At 38.9% G+C, this 27,088-nt stretch overlaps 1 protein-coding gene across 1 annotated transcript in view; it reads right to left on the reverse strand.

Annotated features, from left to right (window-relative positions):
* htr4 (5-hydroxytryptamine receptor 4) overlaps positions 1-27,088 on the reverse strand; it is a 143,011-nt gene that overhangs the window by 49,357 nt on the left and 66,566 nt on the right. The window contains exons 5-6 of the mRNA XM_066716490.1: positions 21,348-21,501; positions 14,122-14,687 (exon numbers count right to left, since the gene is read on the reverse strand). Coding sequence (XP_066572587.1) covers positions 14,122-14,687; positions 21,348-21,501 — 720 coding nt within the window. The remainder of the gene's footprint in view (positions 1-14,121; positions 14,688-21,347; positions 21,502-27,088) is intronic.

Here is a 27,088-nt window from a genome sequence, read left to right on the forward strand (position 1 = left end):
ATGTGCTGTGGTTGTATCTTGTACGGTTTACCCTAAAGACTGAGCTTATAATTAATTTAATTTTTTCCCCATGCAAATATTTAGGCTTTTTATTAAGCCAGGTCTGCTACACTAATGAAAATGAATATTGGCTAAGGATTCTTTAACCCCCTATTTTAGTTAAATGGATAAATGTGTTCAATAAAGACATGACAATTTTTTTTTGTTTCTTGTTATTTGATTAATCAGATTATCTTTATCTATTATTATGACTTAGATGAAGATCAGATCACATTTTAGGTCAAATTACTGCAAGAATACAGATAATTCTAAAGGGTTCACAAACTTTCTCTCACCACTGTAGTCAGTCAGTGAGATTCATAACTTAAAATGAAGAATTAACTTGGAAAAACCTGGCTTTGGGAGAGCACATGCATTTAGTGTATTCTATGAAGATCATAGAATGCAAGACTTTTTTGAGTGGCAATAAATCTCTTATGAAGGAACTGGCTGCCTGCAAAATTAAAATATGAATATGCTTAATTTGGCAATCTCCAAATGAAAAGATTTATTTAGATTCTGTACACTCTCCATTTGGGCTAAAGCAGTACACTATTATCTTGGTTTGTGTTTGTTTCTTGGTTTTTCTTTTCGTGTTTATTAGACAGCTAATTTGTATTTAAAAAAATAAAACATATCTGCATCAGATATAAGTAATGTACCCACATTCAAAACAAGTAACTAATTGGACTCTATAGGGCTCTTGGCCAAAGCTGTCCAGATACTTTTACTGCTTTTGAAATGAACCATCTCAAACTGAACAAGGGATGCATCCTATGCCATTACCATTCTCATAATCATTCTCATAATCAATTAAAATCCATTTGCAATGCTCATAATGACACTATTGAGATTGTTATAGTTTCCTCCAATTTGCCCTTGGTAGACAATTGAAATCAATCACACCAGTTGCTCAAAGAAAAATGTATTCCATAAAACAGACACCTTCCTCTGCCTCTGATCAAATATAGTGTTCAATTGCTGTGGGAAGGCAACAAATTGAGTAATAAAAGGTTTATTTACAGGTTGACTTGAAGGCCTATATCAATACAAAGCTTTTGTTATAGAGGGATCCTTACTTTCATACTGAATTATAAACTGTCCGATGGGAAAAATAAAATACAAAATATATAAATACGTACACTCACACTCACACACACACACACACACCCTTCATTTAAATCAAAACGATTCTATGACTCATTAAGTTTAACACATATCTCATTAGACTATAGTGATTTATTCATTTGTTTACAGCTTGCTGAACACTGATACAGCCACATCTATATTCCAGTTGATTTTGACTGCTGCTCTAATGATTTCTAGTGTCTTATCTCAGTTCAGTCAAGAGAAATGTTAACAGTTTCCTCTAGGCTGAATCATTCGTGAAAACATTTGACTATGACCGCACATAAATTATGCTGAATAACATCAGATAATCAGCAGTGACCTCAGACAATTCAACTTCCAATATGGACATGCAAAGCTGGACAGCCCTTTGGTCTCTAAAGATGGTTCAAGGACCCAGATTGTTTTAGCTCAACCACGGCAAAGCGTATATTGCTCTGTATTGGGTCCAGAGTAATCCATCCTTAATGAAATCTTTCATCAATTAAAAAAAATACATATCTATACCAGAAGAGAAGTTGTCTTCTCAAAAAATCAACAACCTATGGATACTTATTTAATTTGAATGCAAATATAATCAGACATCTTTTTTATAATATAAAATGAAATATATACACTGAGTGGCCACTTTATTAGGTACACCAACCTGATTAGTCTGCTCCTCCCATTGACCTCAAAACAGACTGAATTAGTCAGGGCATGGACTCAACAAGGTGTGGAACGCGCGCCACAGGGATGCTGGCCCATTTTCACTCCATTGCTTATTGGCTACTGATGGATCTCTACTCCGAATAGCTCGTTCCATCTCATCCCACAGATGCTCGATGGGATTGAGATCTGGTGACTGGGGAGGCCACTGCAGTGAGCTAAAGTTACCGTCATGTTTCCGCAACCATTCCTGGACAATCTTAGCCTTGTGTCATGGGGTTTATCCTGCTGAAAAATTGCATTTGCAGATGGATACACTGCTGCCATGAAGGGATGCACCTGATTGGCAATGATGTTCAGATATCCTGTGGCATTCAAACGTTGCTCCACTCGAATCAAGGGACCCAATGTGTCCAACGAAAACAAACCCCACACCATCACACCATTTCGCCAGCACCACCACCAGCCTGCATTGCTGACACTCGGCAGGATGGATTCATGGACCTCCCATCAGCGTGAAACAGGAGGAACTGAGATTCATCAGACCAGGCGATGTTTTTCCAATACTCCTATTGTCCAGTGTTTGCGTCCTTAGCGCACTGCAACTGCAGTGTCTTGTTATTCACTGACAGGAGGGGAACTCAGTTAGGCCGTCGGCTGCCGTAGCCCATCCATGACAAATTACGATGAGTTGTGCGTTCTGATACGCCTCTTTCTGCACTACTGCTGTACTCAGCTGTAATTTGACTGACTGCAGTCTGTTACTCCGCACAGGTCATGTCAGCCTCTGTCGGCCTCTTTCACCAACAAACTGTCTTCAACCACAGGATGTTTTTTGGGTGGTGGACCATTCTTGATACACCTGTGAAGGGGGGTGTACCTAATAAAGTGGCCACTCACTATATATGAAAACTCCTTTCCAAGCGAGCTAAACAAGAGAGACAATAACCTTTGTTATATCCTAACCAAACAATAACCTAACACTTTTGCACATCTGAATGTGTTTTGGAGCAATAATTAAACAGGTGAAATAAAAGATGTAGACCTACTACTTAAATGGTTTCTTTTAAAACATTGAAAGAAGTGTTGCAAAGCAAAATGTCAGAAATGATTGAGCTACTTAGTTTGGGCCAGACATAAAGAGCAATTATTGAATTATAGAAAATGTAAAATACAACACATTATAACAGCACATTATAAAAATCCCCTGATGTTCATGTAGGCAGTATTAAAATTACAGGGCCACTTCAAGTAGTGGTTCATAACATCACACCAGTTGTCTTCTCTCTGTAGTTCAATAAAAATAACTTAAATGGTTGCAACTGATGGTTGTGTACATTTATTATAAAATAAGTAATATATAACAATTCACGATCTGGCCTTGACTGTTGCTCTGTGCAGATCCATAATATCGCAGACTTTCTTTGAGGTAAGGTGACATATTTAAACAGGTCTGAATGCTGTAGAACTGGTGGCAGGGTAATCGAGTTAGGATATAATATTCTTCAGAGAGAATGCCATGAATCATACTTTATGGAGAATTAAATGGGTAATAAATCAAACATAACGTTGAGATTCCACGAGCACCTCGTTAAATGCAATGTAATTTCACTTTCAAAAGCACATTCACTTTACTCCTGTAGGCAGCACAATCATTACATTAACTCCAACTGTAATCAATCTGCTGGTGGATAAAGGGCTTCCATCACAGGAGGGAAGTGTTCATGATTTGATTCAGTCATCAGGCTATGGGAGCAGGTCGCAATCTAACCCCAGACCCTGGCAGGTCCAGGTCCAATCAAGCACACTGGCAGATGTAAGAGTAGAGTGGAAATAGTTGCATATTTACAGATTTACAATAGGGTTCAGTAGAAATACTCAAGTATAAGGAGACTTGGAAATATTTATCAGGAAACCATACCTAGATATACCCAGCAGTTATAAAGAACCTCTAAAGAATTTGTTAAAAAAAAGGTCAAAATCCTTGTTTTCCTAAGAGTAAAAAGCAATCTTGGTTTCTTCTAAAGGAGTTTGCATTTAATGCGCAGAGTTTGTCAAAGGGTTCTGAGAGTGACCTTGATTGAGCTGCAAGGGTTGTTCTGTGTGGGCCAGTGAGAGAGGGAACTTGAGATGCTTGTTTTCCAGGAGATCTCCACAGAAATCAAATATCCAATTTGCACGGTGGCTTCTGGCAAGATAGATAAACATCGGTTTCATTTGAGAGCAGTGGAAACCAACACGCCTCAAAGAAAATTTAAACACCACTGCCAAACACACCAACAGCCTATTAAAGAAATTAAAGAAGGTACTCCTCTGCTGGAAAATAAAGCATGGTTTGTAAGCATCTTTTAGCCCATTTGCAGGATCAAAAATCTTTTATTTTTCCTCTTTAAAAATTGCATGATTTGATTTAAGGGCTTTATCTGATCTACAAATGCATCAAGTCCTCCTATGGGCAATTTCATTCAGACTCAGAGCGAAGGTGTGCTCAGATTCCCAGAGTTACAGATGACTTCAAAAGGCACAAATATGATACTGATGGAATCAAAAAGGTCATCTCAGAGTACAGAGAATAGAGATGAAGTGGGCAGACAAACACAGGAGTCTGCATATGATGTGGATGTAGAAGCCAGGCTATTGGCGTTGTCTTGCCCACAGCTGGCTTGCCCACAGTGGTATTGTTTACAGTGCTTACAGGAAGTACAGGGTGACCTGCAAATCCAGGAGAAGCATTACACCCAAAGCACTGGATGGGTCCTGGAGATCACATACTTGAATCCTTCCCATGCCAATAGCCAATCGGGTGTGTGATTATTCAGAGTAGTGGTACATTCTGAGCTGTGACCAGGTTGGGTGGGGTGAAGTCAGCTAAGCAATCCTCTGTCTGCTATGCAACAGCGCCCTCTGTCTCTGCACAAGTTGGGTCAATCAACTGGCTTACAAATGAGCTCTGTTTGCATTGTTAATTTGCAGTGCAGAAACTGCCTGCACTGATGATGGGATCAATTACAAATTTGCAGGCAGGAAACAGCCATTGAATTATTAATACAAAATTTATATTATGATGAAAGTCACAGCAGGGCTTTCTGAAGCAGTTTACTGCTTTTATTTGTGACCACATGATGTCCGTAACAGTATATTATGCAGATTTGATGCTTTGAGATTGGAAAATGGCATCAAAATATTTCTTCCCATAACCTTTGATGCAGCTGCCATTTAATTTCCTTCTGATCCTTCTGCAAGTCTTTCTTGTGTTGGTCCCTTAGTAAAAAGGAATGGGACAACTGGTCAACATTGGGGAGTCACTGCCTGGCCAGGAGACACAGAAGCCATTGACCCACCAAAAACCTGCTTATTCCCACACTGGCTATGAATCCTGACCAAAGGGTGACTCTAGAAATGGGGACGTTGTGCCTGCAGAGGAATCATTTCTACACTGTGTGCAGTGCGGAGGCTGGCGATTGGGAGGGTTGTACGATCTGTGTGTTCCTTCAGACGAGCACGCTGACTGATGACTCACCGCCTCGAATTCTAGGCTTGTTGGCATGGCATATCACGATAAAAAGACTGAAAAACAACAAGGCCTGGAGATGAATTAATCAGATCCTAGCCAGCCACAGCAACAGGTTTACGCATTAGGCTTTTAAAGGTCTCATTTCTAACCCCTGCCTCTATACAATGTAAGTATCTTTGTATTTAGGGTTTTCAAATGTATTCTCAGATCCTGTGGTGCTTTTATTAAATATTATGTTCTGTGGCATGATTGTTTATTTTTTTGGTCTGTTTAGAGAATTACATATCTTGTAATTACACAGGACAGAGAAGAGAGAGTAGAACTGAGAACACAATCTCTCAGTACTGCCACTGCTGGAGATGCAGTTTGTGAGACCGCTTTTGATGATTTAATATCATTCCAAACTGCATTTCAGAACATAATATTTAGCAAAAATGATATAAAAACAAAGACACTGAGATGTTTTTTATTTTTGTCATTTTTTAAGAGGGAGCTGGGGTAAGTGAAAACACCTTTCCCCTTTAAACATCTTTATTATTCTTTCCATCCACTACTCCTGCCTGACCCTGTTGTACAGAAAATCAGAGAGCCGACAGAGGGTTTGAGAGCAAGAGAGAGAGAGAGAGACAGAGAGAGAACACTTCCCTTGATTCCAAAGCTTGTGTCATTTCATGGAAATCCATCATGAGACACTATGACCTGCATCCACAGCTGAATTATTATTATTATTATTTATTTATTGGCAGACGCCCTTATCCGGGGCGACTTACAAAATATAAACGCAATACAAAGTGCAAAAATACTTTGCAAGATAATAATGCAAGAACAATTCAAGAACAGTTGTTGCTGATGTCAACAACCAAGCTCCTAATAATCATGCACAAAAACAATGATGACCGATCTCTTTCCAAACATCTTGAGGAAAGATCTGAACTCAAAATCCATAATTCACTGGAATCAATTTTTGTGCTGGGAAGAATGAGAGATGCTGATCAATTACAAAACAGCATTTGATCTTGTGGTGGAACCTGCAATTTAGACAGACTGTGAAATAGCAGGAGGAACGATTGCGAGTAATAGTGTGATTAGGGAGCCATAAAGTCCTATAAATATCCTATAGGCTATATGTAGTGCAATGGATTATGCCCCCGGAATATTTGAGAAAATCTATGCGTCTCATTCTAATTGTACAAGTACAAAAAAAGAAAGCAGTTTTTTTATTCTTGGTCATAGTTTGATGTCAATACCCTCTGAAAGATGAACTGATGATTTATGTTTTGACATTAGAAATCATCCAGGGTGCACTTACATCAAAGAGGTAAACTGAATGGTGGTAGGGCAAGTGTATTTCTGTGTACCCAGGAGCTGTTTAATATGACAGCTTCTAAATCATCCTAATGCAACTGAACAGTGTAGTTAAGAGTCACGGGGAAGAACAGCAGAAGTCAAGGGAAGTGAAACTCCAGTGACAACAAAAGTACATTCTGACACAGGAGACCATATCAGCATTGATCACCCTGTGAATAAATCTGTAAGGTTGCAACTTCAGTTGAAAAATAAGGTGTGTGTAGTTTTAATTTCAAGCTTATTTTGGTTTGGTGATTTAAGACAAGGGGTGCCTTTTTCCTTGAAGCAGAAAGGGATTGTGTGGAGAAATGCAGATATCTCCTTTCTGTTTCTTTTGCTAATACCTTGTGTTTTTAACTTAAGTGCTGTTCAGCCTGGACATGAGTGTAACTTTATCACGATGGTTACAGTTTAAACCGATGTAACAAAGCACCTTGTTCCTAACCTCTGTGTGGTAGGTCTTGGCTGTGCCTTTATGCCGTCTCTGTGCACCTAAGTCAATAAACCCAAGCCTTTGTCCTTCAGAATTATCTAAAAGAAAGAAAGAAAAAACAGTCTTCACAAGATGGCATTTAGAGCACATCAAACCTTTCCTGACACATCAAATAAATTACAGTGCAATTCACAAGAAACAGATGTAGTTCAACCCAAGTAGGTCTATAGAAAATCGATGTGTCTTTTACTGAAGCAACAAACCAAGGGACTCCTGTATTGAATCAGGGCATTTATTGTGAGAGGAATTTTCTGATCAAAGCTCAGTGTTCAGTGGAAAGAAATATAATAATATTAAGTGGATATTATTCTATTTCCAAAAGCTTTTTTCGCAATACCTGACAAGATCAAGGCTACTTAAGCAACGAGATACAACCTTCACAACACCCAACTTAAACCACCCAAACAAGATTGCAAAGGGGGAATATCTCTGGCGCAGGACAAATATTCAATATCCTGTCATACCCTCTAATCACTGAGATTAATTCTGTATAATAACTTGCTGCATTTCTAGCAATGCTCATCTGTCTCCCAGTCTAAGGTAATGAACACCTACTGGAAACAAAGCTAGAACATTTTTATTCCTGTTTTATTTATATTGCAGACTTCACCTGCCACCAATGAAACCGTACTAATGGAGAATTGAGGATTCCGTGCCATAAGGTACCACTTCCCTCAAGCAGCAGAATTAAACAACCTGTCACTCTTCATTCCAGTTAATTAAACTCCTAGTACAATATCTGTACTGTTTATGAAATAGGCCCTCCATTCTTGTATCTGACGTTGTTAAAATTGGCTGCCCTCTTTGGAGTTCTTCACAATTTAGGCTGACCTTGCATCCATCTGAGTTTTGCAGCATAGAGGCAAAATGCCCATAAAATCCCCAAAACGTTACAAAGGCAACTGAGAGCGAGCTTGAGGTATCCACACTGCCTACGCCTTAAAATAAACGAACATTTGCTGAAAAACACTTCAGCAAAATGGTCAGAAGAGAAAAATGTTTAACTCTTACAGTTCTGCGTAACCTAAAGTGTGCCAAGTATGCAGACCTTGTAGGCCCTTGTTGGATTTTAACAAACAGTTTCAAAACATCACTCCAGTAATCCTTAAAACTAACTGGCCTCCCACCACCCGTTGGGGGATAATTGACTGTCTGCAGACTTTAGACACTGCCTCATGCAGTCTCTGGGCCGTGTAAGCCTTTATCTGTTGGAAAAGGGCAATGAAGTTAGGATCAATATCTGTGTAATTACATGGGAGGAGAGACATATATGAATTACGGCACACTCTAGTAAATGACGTTAAGAACTAAATCCTGACTGTGAACTGAAATGAACTCAAGGTTGCTCCCCCCCCCACAAAATAAAATAAAAATACAATAAGGCTTGATTCTTTTACCAGCCTTCAACAGAGAGCTTAGAGGTCAGCCTATATTTGTGGCCATGATCTGGAAGCCTTCTGTTTCAGTTTTCTTCTAAACTGCTGAGCTGCTTGTACCCTCTGGTTCTTGAAGAGCCAGTGTGACAGGTGATGCCCATCAGTCTGACAGGAAACCACAAAGCATGCCAGCTTAGCTCGACACAACTGACAGAGGGGCTGTCTTCACAAAGGACTCGTCAATACAGAGATTTGGGAATTGACAGCAAATCAGAACTCTGGCACTATGAGCAGACTAATGAAAACTGTTCATGATAAACACATAAAATACATAAATGGCAAGATAGAGCACACAGCTCCTATTGTCCAGGCCATTTTTAAATATTACATACCCCTGTCACATCTTCAAAAGCTCTACTTCTCACATCAGAAACAAATTGCTACACAGCCTGAAAGATTACCGCTAGTCATTTAAATGCACAGTACAAAGCACAGTAGGAAATGATTCAGGTCTTCGGTGCCTTAGGAAGGGTTCATCCACATTGTGAAGCTGCAGCTCAATTCCATTTTATGCACTTATAAAGACTGGAGTTCCACTACATTGCTTATACTATGTTGTCACTACGTTAGTGGTGATTTGACAATTTCAATGGGTTTTGTCCGTGTAGTAATTACTTTTGAGCAAACCCCCGGCCCTGTGAAGTTGCCACTTAAAGTTGTTGAGCCTACTAAAGCAATGTTAACCGTGTGGATAGGATGGCAATGCTGTTCTGAAGTGTGAGTTGTAGTCGTTCATTGTAATTACACCACTTAGGCATCAGGTGGGCTCATTGACAAAGTTATCGCGAAGCCAGGATGAATACTTTTAAGTCTCCAAAAAAAACATGTTAGTCAATACAAAAATATCTACAAATGCATGGGAATACAATGTTTGTATAGTCCTTCTTGTTATATCGCCAGCTTTGGGACAGTCTTTGTTTATGGCTGTATAATTGGTATTATAATGTGGAAAGGACAAAGAGGCACAACTACACATCGGTGTAAAACTATTCAAAGAATGCAGGGCAATATACAAGGATGGTGTTATAAAAAGGGGTACAATGTTTATACTCTTTGGTATATTGACTACAAACATTTTCTTAAATGTCTGTAAAGCTTGATAACCACTGCCTTCCTTTCTCTTCACTGACTCTCATTTTAATAGCTGTCACAAAGCCCATAGTTTGCATTTTTTATTTGTTTTATTTTTAATACCACTTGAAACCAGGAAAACAAGTGAGTTTTGCACGTCTCTGAACTATGACTATTCCGTAGGTGCACATCAATAGAACTCTACAACTGTCTGTTTACGGCTGCATAGACTCTGTCAGCAGGCTACTCAGATTTTAATTAAAGGTGCAGGGAAAAAATGACAATCAGATAGTGAAAAACAGGAGTGAGAGAGAGAGAGACAGAAAGAGAAAGCACAAAAAATACTAAGTGTCTGAAAGAGAGAGGACATGTATATTAAGGTACACTGCTCAAAAAAGGTGAACATGTTAGATTGGATTTTATTAAGAGTGGGCGGACCAAAAAGGAGGGTTTTTAACTGTAATTGCTGCCAGTATGGGTTAGGCTTGAAGCCCTCTTAAAACAACAAGAACAATGCATTTAGGAACGAGCAAGCTGACTCTGAAACGTTTTTTTCTAACAGAATGGAGGCGCAAGGTGACGGCAGAGATTTATTTTTATTTTGACTGTGCTTCAAAACATGAATTATGTACCCTGTTTTTTCTGCAGGGAATGCAGCTAAATGTCACCTTTAATCCATGCATAAATGCGCGAAATGATTATAAAACACAGGCGCATTGCCTTTATGAATAATTCAGAAAATAAAGCCTTCGACAATGAAATATAGATGGCTTTTGTTTTCTTGGTAAGTAAATTAAGAATGTAAAGCATGAAATTTACTAATGAATACAGCTTCATTTAGGATTTAAGCATGTCTTAATTAATTGAGTTAAAAAAACATACGATCTCTGTGTTCATTCTGACGAAAGCACCATACTTTCTTATGCACTTCTTTACTCTTTACCTGCAGCTAAAGCATCCATCAAGGTGATTTAATTTGTATTTGTAATATTTTACTGTTGAGGCAAATTTGCTCAGAATAAATCTCTACTACTTTGAAGGAGGAAATCCAACAAGAGCTGCAGAACAAACAGTAGAAAACAGAAAAACATAATTAAAATCAACTACTGTGCCTGTAATTAGTTTGTGTTACATTCATCACAACTTGATGTGTTTTTAAGCCTGCAAGCTATGAGTTCATAATCAACATATTTGTGGAGGGGGTTTGTCCTCAAGGCTGCTGCCCGTGACGTCACTCATGACTGGAGAAAAACTTTGGAGAGCAGCTTTGTGTGACATCAGTCAGACAGCCATCTCAAAGCTACAAGCCTTGCACAAATACATTCTGGCATTTTGAAAGAAACTGCATTAAACTTGCAAACTTAGAAAGTCATCTGGATGTGAAAAAGGAAAGAAAACACGTCACTATAGTGCTATTAGTTTTCTAGTTACAATTATGTTACTTTAGAAAATCCATCCAGCAATCCAAAAAGTTGAAAAAGTTTCAAGAAATGTGAAAGTTTATAGTTTTCAGTATGTAAATGAATGGCGTATTTAGTACCTATGTATGCTCTTTCTGATTTTTATTTAATATTTGAGCTGAGCTGAGCGCAGTTGGCTACATGACCAAAAGTACAAAGAGCCTGGAAAGCCATCAGTCTTAAAGGAGGCAGCTTGCAGATGTGCAGTGCAGGATTGTTTTCTAATTTATTTGGCTTAACTTGTATAAAGTAAGAAAAAAAAAATGTCCTCCGGAGAATGAAAACAAAAATCTAGTTTATCATTGATTGTCTGGCTAGCGGTCAAAATCAAACTGCATAATGAAATAGATGCATGGAAACCCAGAGCTTACGTGTTCGAGCAAATTGCAAATTATGGATTTCACTGAGATGAAGTGTTCTTTTTAATCATCTGAAAGGAGACTTATAATTACTTTTTCAATATTATTTTCCATAGGCAGCAATGGAGAGATAACAGGTTATTAAGGTATTATTTGGGAAATTGTTTAGATATTAAGCCACGTAATGTGTGATGAAAACACATTTGCATGACATTTATGTGGATTAATAGGCTTGGAAATCTTTACAATTGAATTTGGGGCTTGAGTTGTTAGTTTCCTGACATTTTATTTTTTCCCCATGTCCTTTTGTGCAATGTGCTCTAAAATGACATTTTCAATGGCTTAATGGAGTGTTATGGTTATTAAACAAATAATAAAAGAACGAAAAAATACTTCAAGCAAATGTGTTTACATATTATTTATGTATTGGGCTATCCTTGCAAAGGGTACATAAAGCTGATATCTATAACAGCTTCAATCATAATAAATCTATAATTGAATTCATGATGATAAGTCTTCAATTTAATCAGAAATGTTCTGCTTTTCAGGGTAAAAAATGAAACCTGTGATTTTTTGCATGTCTAATTCTACTGCAAATTGCTTGCATTCATTATGAGTTTGAGCATGTTGCTGGTTACAAAGTGTTGTTTGTTGAACTCCCATTACAATGTCTGACTCAACAGGAAAAAAAAATGCAAATATGAACTTTAAAGAGCCCTGAGAAAGAGAAGCAATTAAGAGCAAACTAAATAGTCTTTATTATCCAAGCATGTGGTCGATTCAACCATCTGTCTAGTACACTTACTGCAGCAATATGAAGTTTTTCCAAAGGGTCACAGAGGTCAAAACAGTATATTTTAGATGAGAAAGCAATATAAGCTTGAGTAATGCAGCACAACGTATGAACAGCATGGCATCTCTGAAGACCCTGTGCTATAGTGACGCAAGCTTGTGTTAAGCAACCCAAGCCCAGGATATCGCCAAAGCCCTGCTGATAACCTCACAAAATTACATATGAAAGGGGCATTGGAAGGCTGCAGACAATAATTAGGCAGGTTTCAGTTTGACGCAGAGCAGGCTGAAACAGTCAAGATGTGTCTCTTTGTCTCAAGTCAACAAATTCCCATAACGTCTGCAGGTAAGCAAGCAAAACAAATCTGACACATAGAGATCTATTTCCCAAAAGTCAAGGCTGAACGACAGGGCAACACAATTTCTGTCTATGATTTAGGTGTTTGGGAAGGTGGCGATAGTGCACAGAGAATGAATTTCAAAGACCACTGAACCGAGAAACAAGGCCATTTGATATAGATTAGTTGCAGGCAGTTGCCAAATACTTTCTAAAATGTGTTGTGGTGTTGAGTCCCATTGCCCCAAGTCTTTATTTTTATAATTTTTTAAATGTACTTAGAAGATTGCCATGTAATGTATAAATGTGTTTCTGTTTTATGTGTCACAGGTTGTTGGCGGATGGGGGGAATGGGTTCAGAAAAAAAATGCATTAGGATCACTATTTCAAAAGGCAGATTTCAAAAAAGTAAATTAATTATTTATAAGCGTTAATGGAGTTTTAAACTAAAGTTCAGGAGGAGGACAACCCCAAATCTCACGCTTGACTTCTGCCTTACCAAGCATAAGTATCCGACAACAAACGCAGCATTCATTGTGTTGCATCCCTCCTCCACCCCAAACACCGCCTTCGCAGCAGCTCCTTGGCTCAGTCCACCTAGTGGGGGGGTATTGATGACCTCATCCTCATGGCCAGGTCCTCGTTACCTTAGTCAAGCAAGTCTAGGCCAAAAGACTCTGTTTACCTTCTCTATTTGCCTTTATCTTTTGGGGTTGTCCACACTCTTAGACAGAAATGTACATCAATGGCTCCTGATTTTAAGTAGGATATTTCTAAATAGCTGAAACATTTAAATTAAACTAAATTAATTCTCCCTAGTAAATACTTACAACAGCACTGCAATAAGAAATACTGATAGAATGATAGCTTGTAATGGGAACTCAGTCCTCATCTGTCAACAAAAGACCAAAAAGAACAGTGAAGAGAAAGCTCTGAATACAGCTCACACAGATCAACAGGACTCTCTATAAAGGACTCTGTAAGCATCTGTAAAGTGATTTGAGAATAAACTCTGGAGCCACACGGCTGGAGCGTACCAGAGGACATAACATGCTTTTAGAGCTGCCAATTTAAAGTGCTTCTGCTCCTGTCAAACAAACGGCCAGAGCACAATGGCTTACACAGCATCTTCTATCCCTGGTCCAAGTACCAAAGGTCGCGTACCCAAACACGTACAATGGAAACCTGCAGCAGCTTCAATACAATGGTAATAACCTAAAGCCCAGAATGTGTACAACTGATCAGTTAACATCTTGTGGAAAAATGGAAGAGAAGTCAGATTTGTAATCAGGCTCCCGTGAACCCCTGTCTCAGGCATGCCTCTGAACATGCTTCACACAACAGGGGATTTGTATATCCTTGACAAACTACTACCCCTCTCACTGTAACATGAGGCCCCCATTCATACTTCAAGCAGGGTGTGTTAAAGGAATTCAGGACACAAATCCCACAAATGCAACACAGAAGGACGGAAGGCGAGTGTGTGGGGCGGCTCACCTCAGCACGTGCGTGGATCCGTTGATCTGGGTGGCAGTGCAGGGGACGTTGGGGCCCAGGATGGAGGGTCGGCGGTATCGCTCGTGGCCGCAGCACAGGATTATGAGGAAGGCACGGCGGAAGGACTTGTTCAGGAAGGCGTAGAGCAAGGGGTTGAGCATGGAGTTGATGTAGCCCAGCCACAGGCAGGCGGTCCAGAGCTTGTCCGGCACCGTGTAGTCAATGAAAGGGTCCACCACGTTGGTGATGAAGAAAGGTGCCCAGCACAGGCAGAAGCAGCCCATGATGATGCACAGGGTCTTGGCCGCCTTGGTCTCGGTGCGCATGCGGTGGTTGCGCTGGTGGTCGGCACTGTCCGAGGGGCCGTTGTTGGCGCCCCCCGCCCGCTGCAGCATGCCGATCTGCCGGGCGTGCTCCCGCGCCGTCACGTAGATCCGCTGGTAGGCCAGAACCATCAAAACCAGGGGGATATAGAAGGCCACCACTGAACAGGTCAGGGCGTAGGGCTTGTTCACCATGAAGACACACAGCGTGACGTTGGACGTATTGAACTTTCTGTACTCTATCTGTAGCCAAAACAAGGGACAATAATGAAACAGACATGTCTTACTCTGGGGTAAAGGGATCTGCAACCTTGGTCCTGGAGTGACACAGATGACTGAGCTTGGATATAGTATAAGTTCACATATTTTGTTGGCCGTTGCTCATTGAACTTTTGAGAGTCTCTGCTAGATGATGAAAAAGAAAAACAAGACAAAAGAGGATGTTGTACATGAAAATGAATATGAAGACGATGAATTCAGCACCTCTCTGGTGCTGTGCCACACACCTGCGTTTGCATTAACAGAAAGAGGTAAATGCCCCACACTGCGGCCTGCCTTTGCACAGCACATATCTGCATTCACCAGAGGAGCATGCGATGTTGGAAGCTAAAAATAGGCTGTGCTCTACAAATGCTTTCTCTTCTAGATCAGAGCCCTGAAAAATCACACTCCTACAGAAGGGAAGCATATTGTTTTCTCGTCGAAGCATTTAAAGAATGATGAGAGACCTGCAAACTCCAAAGCCAATTGCAGATAGCATTTACCATCTCGTAGGGTTTGGTGCATTTATGATTTTTCTTCAGGGGAAATAGGGGGGTGCAGTAAATTTTCAGCAATAAAACTCATTCTGAAGGAATGCCATCCTCTACATCAAACTGACATTACTTAAAATATATTGAGCAGCCACACAGTGTTTACTTTTTCTCTCTGCAGATTCACTAATTGCCTTCTGAACTTCTCCGTTGCACCATTTAATTAGCTCCTTATTAATTCTGCTAGTGCTTTCGGGACTGCAATTAACCATTTCAAAGTACCGTAGAATGGTAGCAATCCCTGAGTTTTATTTCAAATTGGAGAAGTCAATTCAAAGGTCAGGGCAGAGCTTCAACCTACACATTTGCTGGGTGGATCTCATATGAAGTAGGCCAAATTAACCCACTGGTACGATAGCAAGCGACAGTCCATTTGCTATTCTAATGATGGAACCAAAATACATGCAATTCAAAAGGCCAGTAATAAATCAAGAAATCCATAAATACAAATATGTCCTTGAAATATTTTCTTTGTCAGGAATCATTTGTCGATAACTTGAGGCAGACAGAAAGACCACATATTTAAAGGTTCACAGCAAAACTCTGCATTCAACTTTACATAATCTAGTAAAGTAAGTGGAGTAATTTAACTGCTTCTGGATGCAGTCTTTGAGAAGTGCATAATACATGCGGTCATTGTGTAATAAGATGAGAAATAGAAAAATAGATGTCTGCAACAAGCAATCCCAATCATGGTGCTGGAACTGATTTTCTGTGACCCTTCAACAAGTGTCTGAATGAGTCTGCTTGTCAGTGGGAGTAGTACAGATTCATCACGACCTAAACTGCACTACACTACACTAATGGAAATTGTACCAATTTGTGACTACCTAAAAAATAGGAGATTGGGTTCCTAGATTATAAACTAATGAATGGATGTGTTAGACACTCTTTTTACAGTTATTTAAAGTAATTCAATAATATGTTCATGAAGCGGTTCAGGGTACCTACTGCTGCAGCCTAGAGTTTAATTCTCTGATGAACAAAAGATTCCTTTAAGAAATTTAAGAATGAAAAAAAACAAAAAGCACCTGGCTGTGCCACTGTCAGTTCATGATTTTCTGTGAGCTGTAATTAAAAGAGGAGCCAAAAGAGACCCCTGATCAGCCTGTGAAATTAAAGGTTATCTGTTGTGAGAAACAAACTCACTTTATTTTTATCTTGATATAAATCTGCCAACTCATTAAGCTTCATTATTTACTCTTTTCTCAAAATATTCACAAGATAAACAGAAGTGGTGGACAAGTAAAAAATAATGATCTGAATCAAGACAAGAATGTGCAAACAGGACTTCAAGCATGTTTTAAATGGCACTCTAATTCTGTGTGATTCCTGGAAATTTTGAAATTATTATTTCAAATGTCTGGGGGTGTCAAGTTTGTTACCAAGTGTCTGCCATGGACAAATACAAGGGATCATATTTACATTAACGGAGGCATTTTTAATTCCCAGATTAATCTGTTTGGAGCTTCTTCTTTATTTTCTTCAGGTTGAATCTGCAGTTAACTCGTGTCCTCTGCTGTTGAAAAGTGCACGAAAGAAAACCCTCATCCTGTTCTCTGCTTGTCAAAACCTGCTGCGTGAGGATAACACTCTTTCTGTAATGCTAAAAGCACGCTCACACTTACAAAACTAATTAGTTCCTCTGAGTCAGTATTAGGAGAATTCATCCCCTCTCTCTTTCTCATTATCAGACACCTTGTTTACTTTCAGGAAAAAACAGAAAGCCTCATTTACATAATTAAGTTCCTGCTGTAAAATACTTGACTTGCTACATCACCAAGTCATCACATCAGAAATGGGAAATACAGGAGGCTAAGCTCAAATTAATTATTTATGCATGCCTGAAGTAATTCTCTAAGTGGACCCATACATGCTATGAAATTTGCAGAAATTGTGGAAAGTTATTGTTATACAGAAAAGGAAAGAAAAGTACAAGCTAAAGCAAATAACAGTGAATGGATACTACAGTTATTGAGGAGATGGAATAGGGTCTCATTTAGGTCTAGACCAAATCAAAACTTTGACCTACCCAGAAACATAAATAACAACTTGTACCATATCATGTTTTGAGTTATAAGTAGTAGAAAGTGGGTTCTGACAAAGTAAAACGTGATAGGATATAGGTTTATACTTTGCAAATTCCCGGGTAGGTCAACGTTTTGATTTGATCTAGACCTAAATATGCCACAAGGCTTCCAAATGTATTCTTTGCAGATTTCTATTGTACTATTTTTAGCAAATGTATTCTTTAGCCATAGAATGCAACATTAAAACATTGAAAAGTCATCACACATTGTAGTATTCCAATTACTTTCTTCCAGTTCTAATTTGTTGTATTGAAAAGACAATACAGAACAGATTGAAAAAAATCTAATTGCCTAACTGATTGGCGAATTGACACACACATGCACATACGTATATTAAAAAAAGTGGTTTGATTATACAGAACTGTATTCTACTTGGTTATTTTGCGTTGGTATTTGTCTACACTGTGTTTTGTTTAGCTCTGTCTATTATAATTCAGTCCGCCTTCTGAAATGCAGGCGTCCACTGCCTAACAAGTGTGTGATCATCTGTGACCTGCTAAGACTCCTGTATTATAAAGATCAGCGGTAACCCTAAGGTCTACTACATTGACACATAAGAGGAGAGCTTTAGTAGATTTTAGTCTTATAGGTATGTATTTGTATAATATCAAACATGAAAATGCCGAGCAGAGTTTGAAATCATTACAAACTTTATCTTTAGTAAATCTGCAGATGGACAAGGTGTTGTAGTGGAAAGATGTGGAAGTGACTCTGGTGAAGAGTGGATTGGCATGGAAGGGCCCAGCAGCACTGAAAGTACATATTAATAATAATAATAATAATAATAATAATAATAATAATAATAATAATAATAATAATAATAATGATATAAAAGAGATGAACTTGTCTCACACTGGAATGCAGAAGAGGGCAATTTTCTGGGCATTTACCTGCCTCAGTGCCAGCTGCTAAGGGAGACTGGGGGTACTGACTGGACACAACACGAGTACGCATAGCTGAAGCTGGCAACTGATGGCCCAAGAGATGCGATACCAGTTTGCCAAGTGCAATAAAAGGCACAATTTGCACAGCTGTGCCCTTTACAGAAAGGTGGACTGTGAAAAACACAGTACCTGTGAGGATTAAATTCAGAGACTCCAAAAAGTACAGGGAAATATATATGTTCTATCCATCTTTAACAATAAAACATGCTGTGTTGCTGTGCTGAAGTAAAAATAAATAATAATTATATACAGTATATGTTGTTCAAAGTGTATTTATTTACATTGTGTGGTTACACATACAGTGAGGGAAAAAAGTATTTGATCCCCTGCTGATTTTGTACGTTTGCCCACTGACAAAGAAATTATCAGTCCATAATTTTAATGGTAGGTGTATTTTAACAGTGAGAGACAGAATAACAACAAAAAAATCAATTTCAAAAAAGTTATAAATTGATTTGCATGTTAATGAGGGAAATAAGTATTTGATCCCCTATCAATCAGCAAGATTTCTGGCTCCCAGGTGTCTTTTATACAGGTAACGAGCTGAGATTAGGAGCACTCTCTTAAAGGGAGTGCTCCTAATTTCAGTTCGTTACCTGTATAAAAGACACCTGTCCACAGAAGCAATCAATCAATCAGATTCCAAACTCTCCACCATGGCCAAGACCAAAGAGCTGTCCAAGGATGTCAGGGACAAGATTGTAGACCTACACAAGGCTGGAATGGGCTACAAGACCATCGCCAAGCAGCTTGGTAAGAAGGTGACAACAGTTGGTGCGATTATTCGCAAATTGAAGAAACACAAAATAACTGTCAGTCCCCCTCGGTCTGGGGCTCCATGCAAGATCTCACCTCGTGGAGTTTCAATGATCATGAGAACGGTGAGGAATCAGCCCAGAACTACACGGGAGGATCTTGTTAATGATCTCAAGGCAGCTGGGACCATAGTCACCAAGAAAACAATTGGTAACACACTACGCCGTAAAGGACTGAAATCCTGCAGCACCCGCAAGGTCCCCCTGCTCAAGAAAGCACATGTACAGGCCCATCTGAATCTGTTTGCCAATGAACATCTGAATGATTCAGAGGAGAACTGGGTGAAAGTGTTGTGGTCAGATGAGACCAAAATCGAGCTCTTTGGCATCAACTCAACTCACCATGTTTGGAGGAGGAGGAATGCTGCCTATGACCCCAAGAACACCATCCCCACCGTCAAACATGGAGGTGGAAACATTATGCTTTGGGGGTGTTTTTCTGCTAAGGGGACAGGACAACTGCACCGCATCAAAGGGACGATGGACGGGGCCATGTACCGTCAAATCTTGGGTGAGAACCTCCTTCCCGCAGCCAGGGCATTGAAAATGGGTCGTGGATGGGTATTCCAGCATGACAATGACCCAAAACACACAGCCAAGGCAACAAAGGAGTGGCTCAAGAAGAAGCACATTAAGGTCCTGGAGTGGCCTAGCCAGTCTCCAGACCTTAATCCCATAGAAAATCTGTGGAGGGAGTTGAAGGTTCGAGTTTGCCAAACGTCAGCCTCGAAACCTTAATGACTTGGAGAGGATCTGCAAAGAGGAGTGGGACAAAATCACTCCTGAGATGTGTGCAAACCTGGTGGCCAACTACAAGAAACGTCTGACCTCTGTGATTGCCAACAAGGGTTTTGCCACCAAGTACTAAGTCGAAGGGGTCAAATACACGAGGTGAGATCTTGCATGGAGCCCCAGACCGAGGGGGACTGACAATTATTTTGTGTTTCTTGCTGATTGATAGGGGATAAAATACTTATTTCCCTCATTAACATGCAAATCAATTTATAACTTTTTTGAAATGTGTTTTTCTGGATTTTTTTGTTGTTATTCTGTCTCTCACTGTTAAAATACACCTACCATTAAAATTATAGACTGATCATTTCTTTGTCAGTGGGCAAACGTACAAAATCAGCAGGGGATCAAATACTTTTTTCCCTCACTGTATGCAGATGTTGAAATGGCTATGATTTTATTACTTTAATTTGTATTAAACTTGTGCATTTTCTTGAGAACTATCCCAGTGCACCTGATATTTTGGGTTTCACTTGATTTCTAAAAACACACTAAAATGTTAATGTTGTTCAGATGTTTTATAAACAGACTTGTTCTCTGTTGTTTCTCCTTCCCTTATATTACTTTCACTGTTCTGAACACAGTCAATAAAAGGACTACTGTGGGACATCTAAACATTGTGTCTTCTAGTTATAATGACTAAAAACAGAGCTTGAGAACACAATGAAGCACTGCATTAAATTACACAATAAAAAAAAGTGATTTTTGTTAATATTGTTTATACTGAATTCTGTTAATTTGACTGTTAAACAAATATCTGATGTCTGACATTTTAATATTGATTAGTAATTTGGTATTAACAGATTTTTACCAACTGTTAGTCAACAGCTTGCGTATGTTGCATAATTCTTTCCAAAAGCAAAACATTGGCATACATGCTTTCAAATGCTAGGTTTAATTTTCCAGAGAACTTTGTGTTTTGTTTTGCATTTAAACAAGACACTGCTATTTTGTAAAGCATTTACTGGATTTGATTGTTAGCCCAAAAGATTCAACTGAAGTAAAAAAAGGTTGGTGTAGATAGAGATTTCATGAGATTTGAAATAATGATAATATTAAGCTTGAATTCTTAGATTATATCAAAACTATTTAAATGATGCATATCTTGTGTATTTGGTTGTAAGGACTTCTAAATACAAAAAGAAAGCCATACCAACGTATTTTATTTGGCACTGGTTGTTGCTCTGGTTTTGTAAACTGTCAGCATGAGGAAACAAACCTATTTGGGATTTTCAATAAAGACAAATAATGCACTTGTATTTGATTTTATTTGATAAAAAAAAAACTCAGAATCTGTGTCCCTCTTTGACAATACTTTTCTGAAAGCCATGGATCTGTTGATAAGAGTCTACTACTGCCTTTGTTTTGTTTTTCTTTTAAAATTTTAAAAGGCTGGCAAACAAAGCAGGTGATAGAAACATTTGGAAAGTTGTTACAAGCTTCTACTCACCACATCTTTTATTCCGATGCTGTTCCAGCCTTGCATTATGGGTAGGAAGGAAATGAAGGTTGGGATCACCCAGCATCCCCCCAGCATGAGAGCCACCCTCAAAGGTGTCATTTTATTCCTGTAGACCAGGGGCTGGCAACAAATAGCGTAGTACCTGGGGACAGCAAACAGAGAGCCTCAACAGGGGAGTGAAGGAAGGGGGAGAAATTCTGGGTTGCATTCTTGGTAATTGTTTCCACAAAAAAAAGACCAAAACAATTGTTCGGTGCAATTTAATTCAGAGAATTCTGAAAGATGTGTAAAGTTTTAGGATTTAGGTGAAGCATTTATTTACTTTCAACAACATTTTCTATCAGTGTGGTGGCAGCAAGAAGAAACAGCCTCAACAGAGGTGGGGGGGGCGATATTTAAGAAACCACAAAACAGAGCAGACACAAACACATCCATATGTGTCTGCTTGAACCTGTGTATCATAGTGAGTTTGATGAAGACAGTCATGTAGATGTGGGATACTTATAATTGAGTGCTAAAGTAGTGTGGGAATATGAGTCAACTCCAATATATATATGAGCTATGGCCCTGTCAGGTAAAAACTGTAAAAATGGTATGATATGAGAAGACTCTACAGGTATATCTGGTTTAGTGTTTGGAAAATCTGCTAATTTCACTGTTGTCACTCTAGTGCAGCAGGGGTCCAAATATATACATCAGACACAAATTCCTTCGGGCTACAATATCAGTGTGAGACTGCCATGTGTTCATGACGTTCTAGCCCTTTCTGTATTTAGCCACTTCTTCCCTGCCCCCTCTCTCTGCTTCATCTCTCATTGATGTCTGCAGAGGCTTATTAACCAGGACCCCTGATGAGAAAGTGCCCGCACACTTTTTTTCCATGAATATTTAGCCCAAGTCCTCAGCAATAGAAGCTGTATTTTACACCACATTCTGTTTTTATGTCCCCGTTTTGCTGGTATCACTAACATCAGACAAACAAAGCACACAAACAACAGCTGCTTATTAATGTTGTGCAGTTTATCTTGATCCCCAGATGCTGCCACCCCCCTCCTCTCCTGCTTCAGTCTTAGACAGTATCAGGGAGGCTTTCGCTGCGAGAAGGAGCAGGAGAGTCCTCTGTGCTCTGCGTGACTTCTGTCGACACAATGTTTCCCTCACCTTTCCAATTTGCATTCTCAGCCCTTGCTCTGTGAGCAACCTGGCTCCCGAGGTCAACCTTCTGAGCTGCAGATGAATAAATATCACGTGTCCCTGCCTTCTCCTTTTTTTCACTGAATGCATGGACACACGTACACACGCACTCGCACCCAGAGAAGGGAATGTCATCTAATGCATAGTATTCCAAAAATCCAATGAAAAAAATGTATCTTCCACAGTGTATACACTTTTTAACGGTTAATTTAAGTGTCTTCATCCAAGGGTGGCCTGGATAGCTGCTGGGGTCTTGTTTTTGCCAAAGATGGTGTAAAACTAACACCACAGATGGAAATGTCACAAAGAAAGGAAGAGAAACCACGTCTCCACAAGACATTTTGAAGTTGGATGCCTTTATCCACTATATGGCAGTGTTGCAGCAGGTTGATTCGGACCTGGCAAACTGACAGTTGTCAACTTGTGTGTGCAATGGTGGTGGTTGAGAAATGATGTCTTGGCTGAGTTTTTATCGAATCAGACACTCAGCAGCACTGACCTTCCCACCTCGACGGATCCGCACTGTTCTCCATGCATGCCCTTCTCCAACACGCCTCAAACCCCGCAAACTGTGTCTGAAAGCACCTGCCTCAAACTACGCAGATTACTGCGGACTTAAGTGAAACATCGCCATGGCAACATGACCATGGCAACCAGACAGGAATGCACAAAGTAATGTTCCCGTGAGTCAACAGCCAGCACTCACTGCTAACAAGAGCTATTATTGTTAAACATTCATTTAAAGGCAAACAAACTAACAAACAAACAAACAAACAAACATAAATGCAACTGAACAGCATCATTTGTGTCTGCTATTCAATAGAGTTAGGTTAAGTTGTGGAACAGTTGGTTCAGACAGATTTGTCTTTCAAAAACTGTGTTGTGCCAAAATGCATTTATTATTATTATTATTATTATTAGCATATGACTTTTTTTTTAAGCATAATTGTGTGATATAGCACTAGAAGGACTTTTTTCAAATACCTGCAGTGCAATAACATTGCCTTCCCCCCCAATCTGTCATTATGAAGTTCTATCATAAATTGAAATTCACATGCAAAGCCATAATAAAGTCGACCTCCTTCTTTACAAAGGGAAAATAAGCAGAAAGCAATACAAATCTGGATGACAGTAAAACAACACTCTGGTAACTTCACGAGCACCTGGAGTGGGCTGTCTCATAGCTGCAATTTTCATCTCCTGCGCAAAGTTCAAGCAATGAAGAATGAATCATTATTAGAGCAGCTTGGTGAAATTGCTTGAAAATGTCACTCGCAAATAGCTGTCAAATAAAATGCCTTGAAGTTTGTGGCCTAGACACACAACTTAACTTTATGATATTCCAAAAAATACCATAAAATGTATCTACTCATTACAGTGCGTTCAAAGAACATTAGAGCGATCTACATTTGTAATCTAAGCAGATATGATTTAAGAATATAGCAGCCTGTCTAGCCATCTATCAATCCATCTATCCACCTCTCTCTCTAAAAATATACCCCAAACAAATGTTTATTTTCTAAATTACTCAACACAGCACTCAATGTGATTTTAAAGTTCATACGGAACATGACTGTGTTCATTGTTAATGGGATATAATGGCCCTGTAGCTGTATTTGAGCATCCTTGTTTTCTCCATAATTGAGATAAGATGACACTCTATCAGTATAGGATGGACAATTTGACGCCACTCTCGCTGACCTGCTGCCCTGCTGAGCTGCACAGTCCAGTTTATTAGGTGTGTTTTGCCTTTTCGAGTTCTCTAAATTATGCTTCCATTATCCTGAAATGCTTATATATACATTGACCCTAAAGGTGAAATTGCCAAAGTGACTAAGGTCTGTTATGTTGCTGTTGAGTTTAACATTGTTTCCTGCTTTCATTTAATCCATTATGTTCATAATTATGAACAAACTGAACAATTTAAAGCATATATATTTTTTAGCTGGGAATGATAATAATCAAATTATTTTAACTGCTCCAAATCGGACACATTTTAGACACATGATTAGAATAATATATATAATTTTAAGATGAGGAATTCTGCACATAGATTAAAAAAAAAGAAAGCTGTGCAAAAACTGAAGAAATGCAAGAAAAGGTCACGGAACACATCCCCAAACTTGTTAATAATTTCCACTGCTGTCAGTCAGGTTTTGAAAGGAAAAGCTTTAATCAGGTATGACCTAATTTACTGTCCAATTGACATTATCAAAATTATCAGTCTAAGTTGTTAGGAGTGTGGTTCTCAACAAATCATTTAAACAGTTGCTTTGGTATTTTCCAGAAGTCTAATTGAAGATCAAAGTCAACACATGATTCCGGCTGTGGATTTGATTGATTGTTTAAAATATTATCTATTTCAAAAGGAAAAAGTTTTGCCTTGGTGCCATAGATATTTATTACAAAATCCTTTTTTTTTTTTTTTTTTTACCATTTTACATTTACATATATATAACCTCATTCAGCACAGTCTACAGCACATTTTATAAGAGGCATCTGTTCAGGCACAGAACTATATTAGTTATCCATGGAACAGATGGAAGGAGAGACAAAAATATTTTGTTCTCCTTTTCTCACTGTTTATTATTGGTTGCCTCCAACATTTTCACCCTTAGTGTATAGACAGTGTTAGTGTATGTTTGTATATGCACTCCTATGCAAACATATGAGTATAATCTCACTGAAGATGTGACAGACTATTATACTAACAGAAACACAGTGAAATCACTCGAGTCCACTGATGGTTCAACCATTGAAGTTTCTAGATGTTTCCTGCACTCTCTTGACCTGTTGAGCCATTCTACTGGGTAATTTTAATGCTCAGCATTTGAGAAACCCCATTATCCTACACCACAAGAGACCGTACCAACTTAAATTAGGCTGAAGGAGACTGGACATGCTTTACAATCAAGACATTTTCTTTCTCCCCCCTCCATAACATGTGCCTTTTTATTAGTAGACAAGTTTGGTTTCAGGCAGCATTGTTGCATTCTACCCTTCAGAATCGGACCAAATTAAGTTCAATAATAATAATAAACTGCATTATATAGTGTCTTTCACTAGGAGAGAACCCAGGGTGCTTTATTTTCTGTACTAAGCCATTTTGGGATTCTGGTGGAAAGGGAAAGTGCACCCTACTGGTCCCCCAACACCATTTTCAGCAACCTGACTTTCCTCAGAGGTCTCCTATCCATCCCATCCAAATACTGATCCAGCCTCATCAAGATTTTAAATGTTTTCTTCATATATTTCAATGGATTGCCTTCTGAATACCACTCAGAGTTCTCCTGCTAATGTAAGTGAGAGAATACCATTCCCAATTGCAAGTCAAACAGATAGGTATGAAGAAACACAGACACACAGAACTGGAATGTAGATGTCTTTTAATGAAAAGATCTGTGTGCTTAGCTTAGATTAGAAACTGGGGGCATTTACATATGCTACATGTTGTAGGTTAATCATGCCAAAAATAATTCCATGACATTTAAACCTGCTAAAAAAGAAATAGACACAACATACGGGACAAAATTATGACTAAAGCACTACTCAAACCGAGAATAGGGCAGTGTTTCCAATGACAGGATCGCTTTCCCACACACACCAAATGGAACCCAAATTAAAATAAACATCCAATTAAAGTCTGTTTAGGCGTACACAACAAACACACAAAAATGCATGCAAAATAATTGGAAATTGAAGCACACAAAAAAAAGTTCTACGAATATATATACAATTATGTCAAAATATATTTCTGCATTACAGTATATTTCTTGCATATAACTTAATGTGTGCATGAAATGTACACAGCTAGAAATGAACAGATTATAATGATTATATTTTCAAATGTATTTCAATATGTTTTCCGTGCCTGGTTTCTAGTATCAATATTTTGTATAATTTAAAATAGTAAGAAAGAGAAATCTGTTGCAGTAGCACACCAAGGGCAAAGCATGGTGCAGAGGGATCCCAGGGCCCAATGCTTCCTGCAGGTCACAGCTGTTTAGGTACCTGTTAATCAACACACCTCCTGTTCAGAGATTCGCTTCACATTTTCTTACCCTAGACCGAACTACACGGTAAGGACAGCAATAAAGGACAAATCTGTTTGCAATGGGAAAGCAGCACTGCCTACGCAAATGTAGTGTTTCAATCAGTTTGACACACATACATTCACATCAATTGGAGATTAGCGTGTAGACCTTTGACTGCCAGTGTTTACACCCTATCTTTCTTAATTCAGTTCAAGCGGCTTGAATTTTCACAGTAATTAAGAGACGGGATCCGAGCCAGAACCAAGACTGAACAGAATACAGTTTAACCCTTTCATTGTGACCTGAATAAGTACCTAGGTAATTCATTTGAACTGCAAACACATTCTTCCCCAAACAGGCAATAAGGCGTGTTGCCATGAAAAGAGTGATATGAAATGCACTCTAATGCAGAGCTGTCATTTATTAAATGCTGTAGAAACTAAATCCAGCCACTACTAATCCTAGTTTAAAAATCTTACATTGACATCACAAGAAATGTCT

The sequence above is a fragment of the Amia ocellicauda genome, chromosome 11, assembly GCF_036373705.1.
Source record: "Amia ocellicauda isolate fAmiCal2 chromosome 11, fAmiCal2.hap1, whole genome shotgun sequence".
Taxonomy (NCBI): Eukaryota; Metazoa; Chordata; class Actinopteri; order Amiiformes; family Amiidae; genus Amia; species Amia ocellicauda.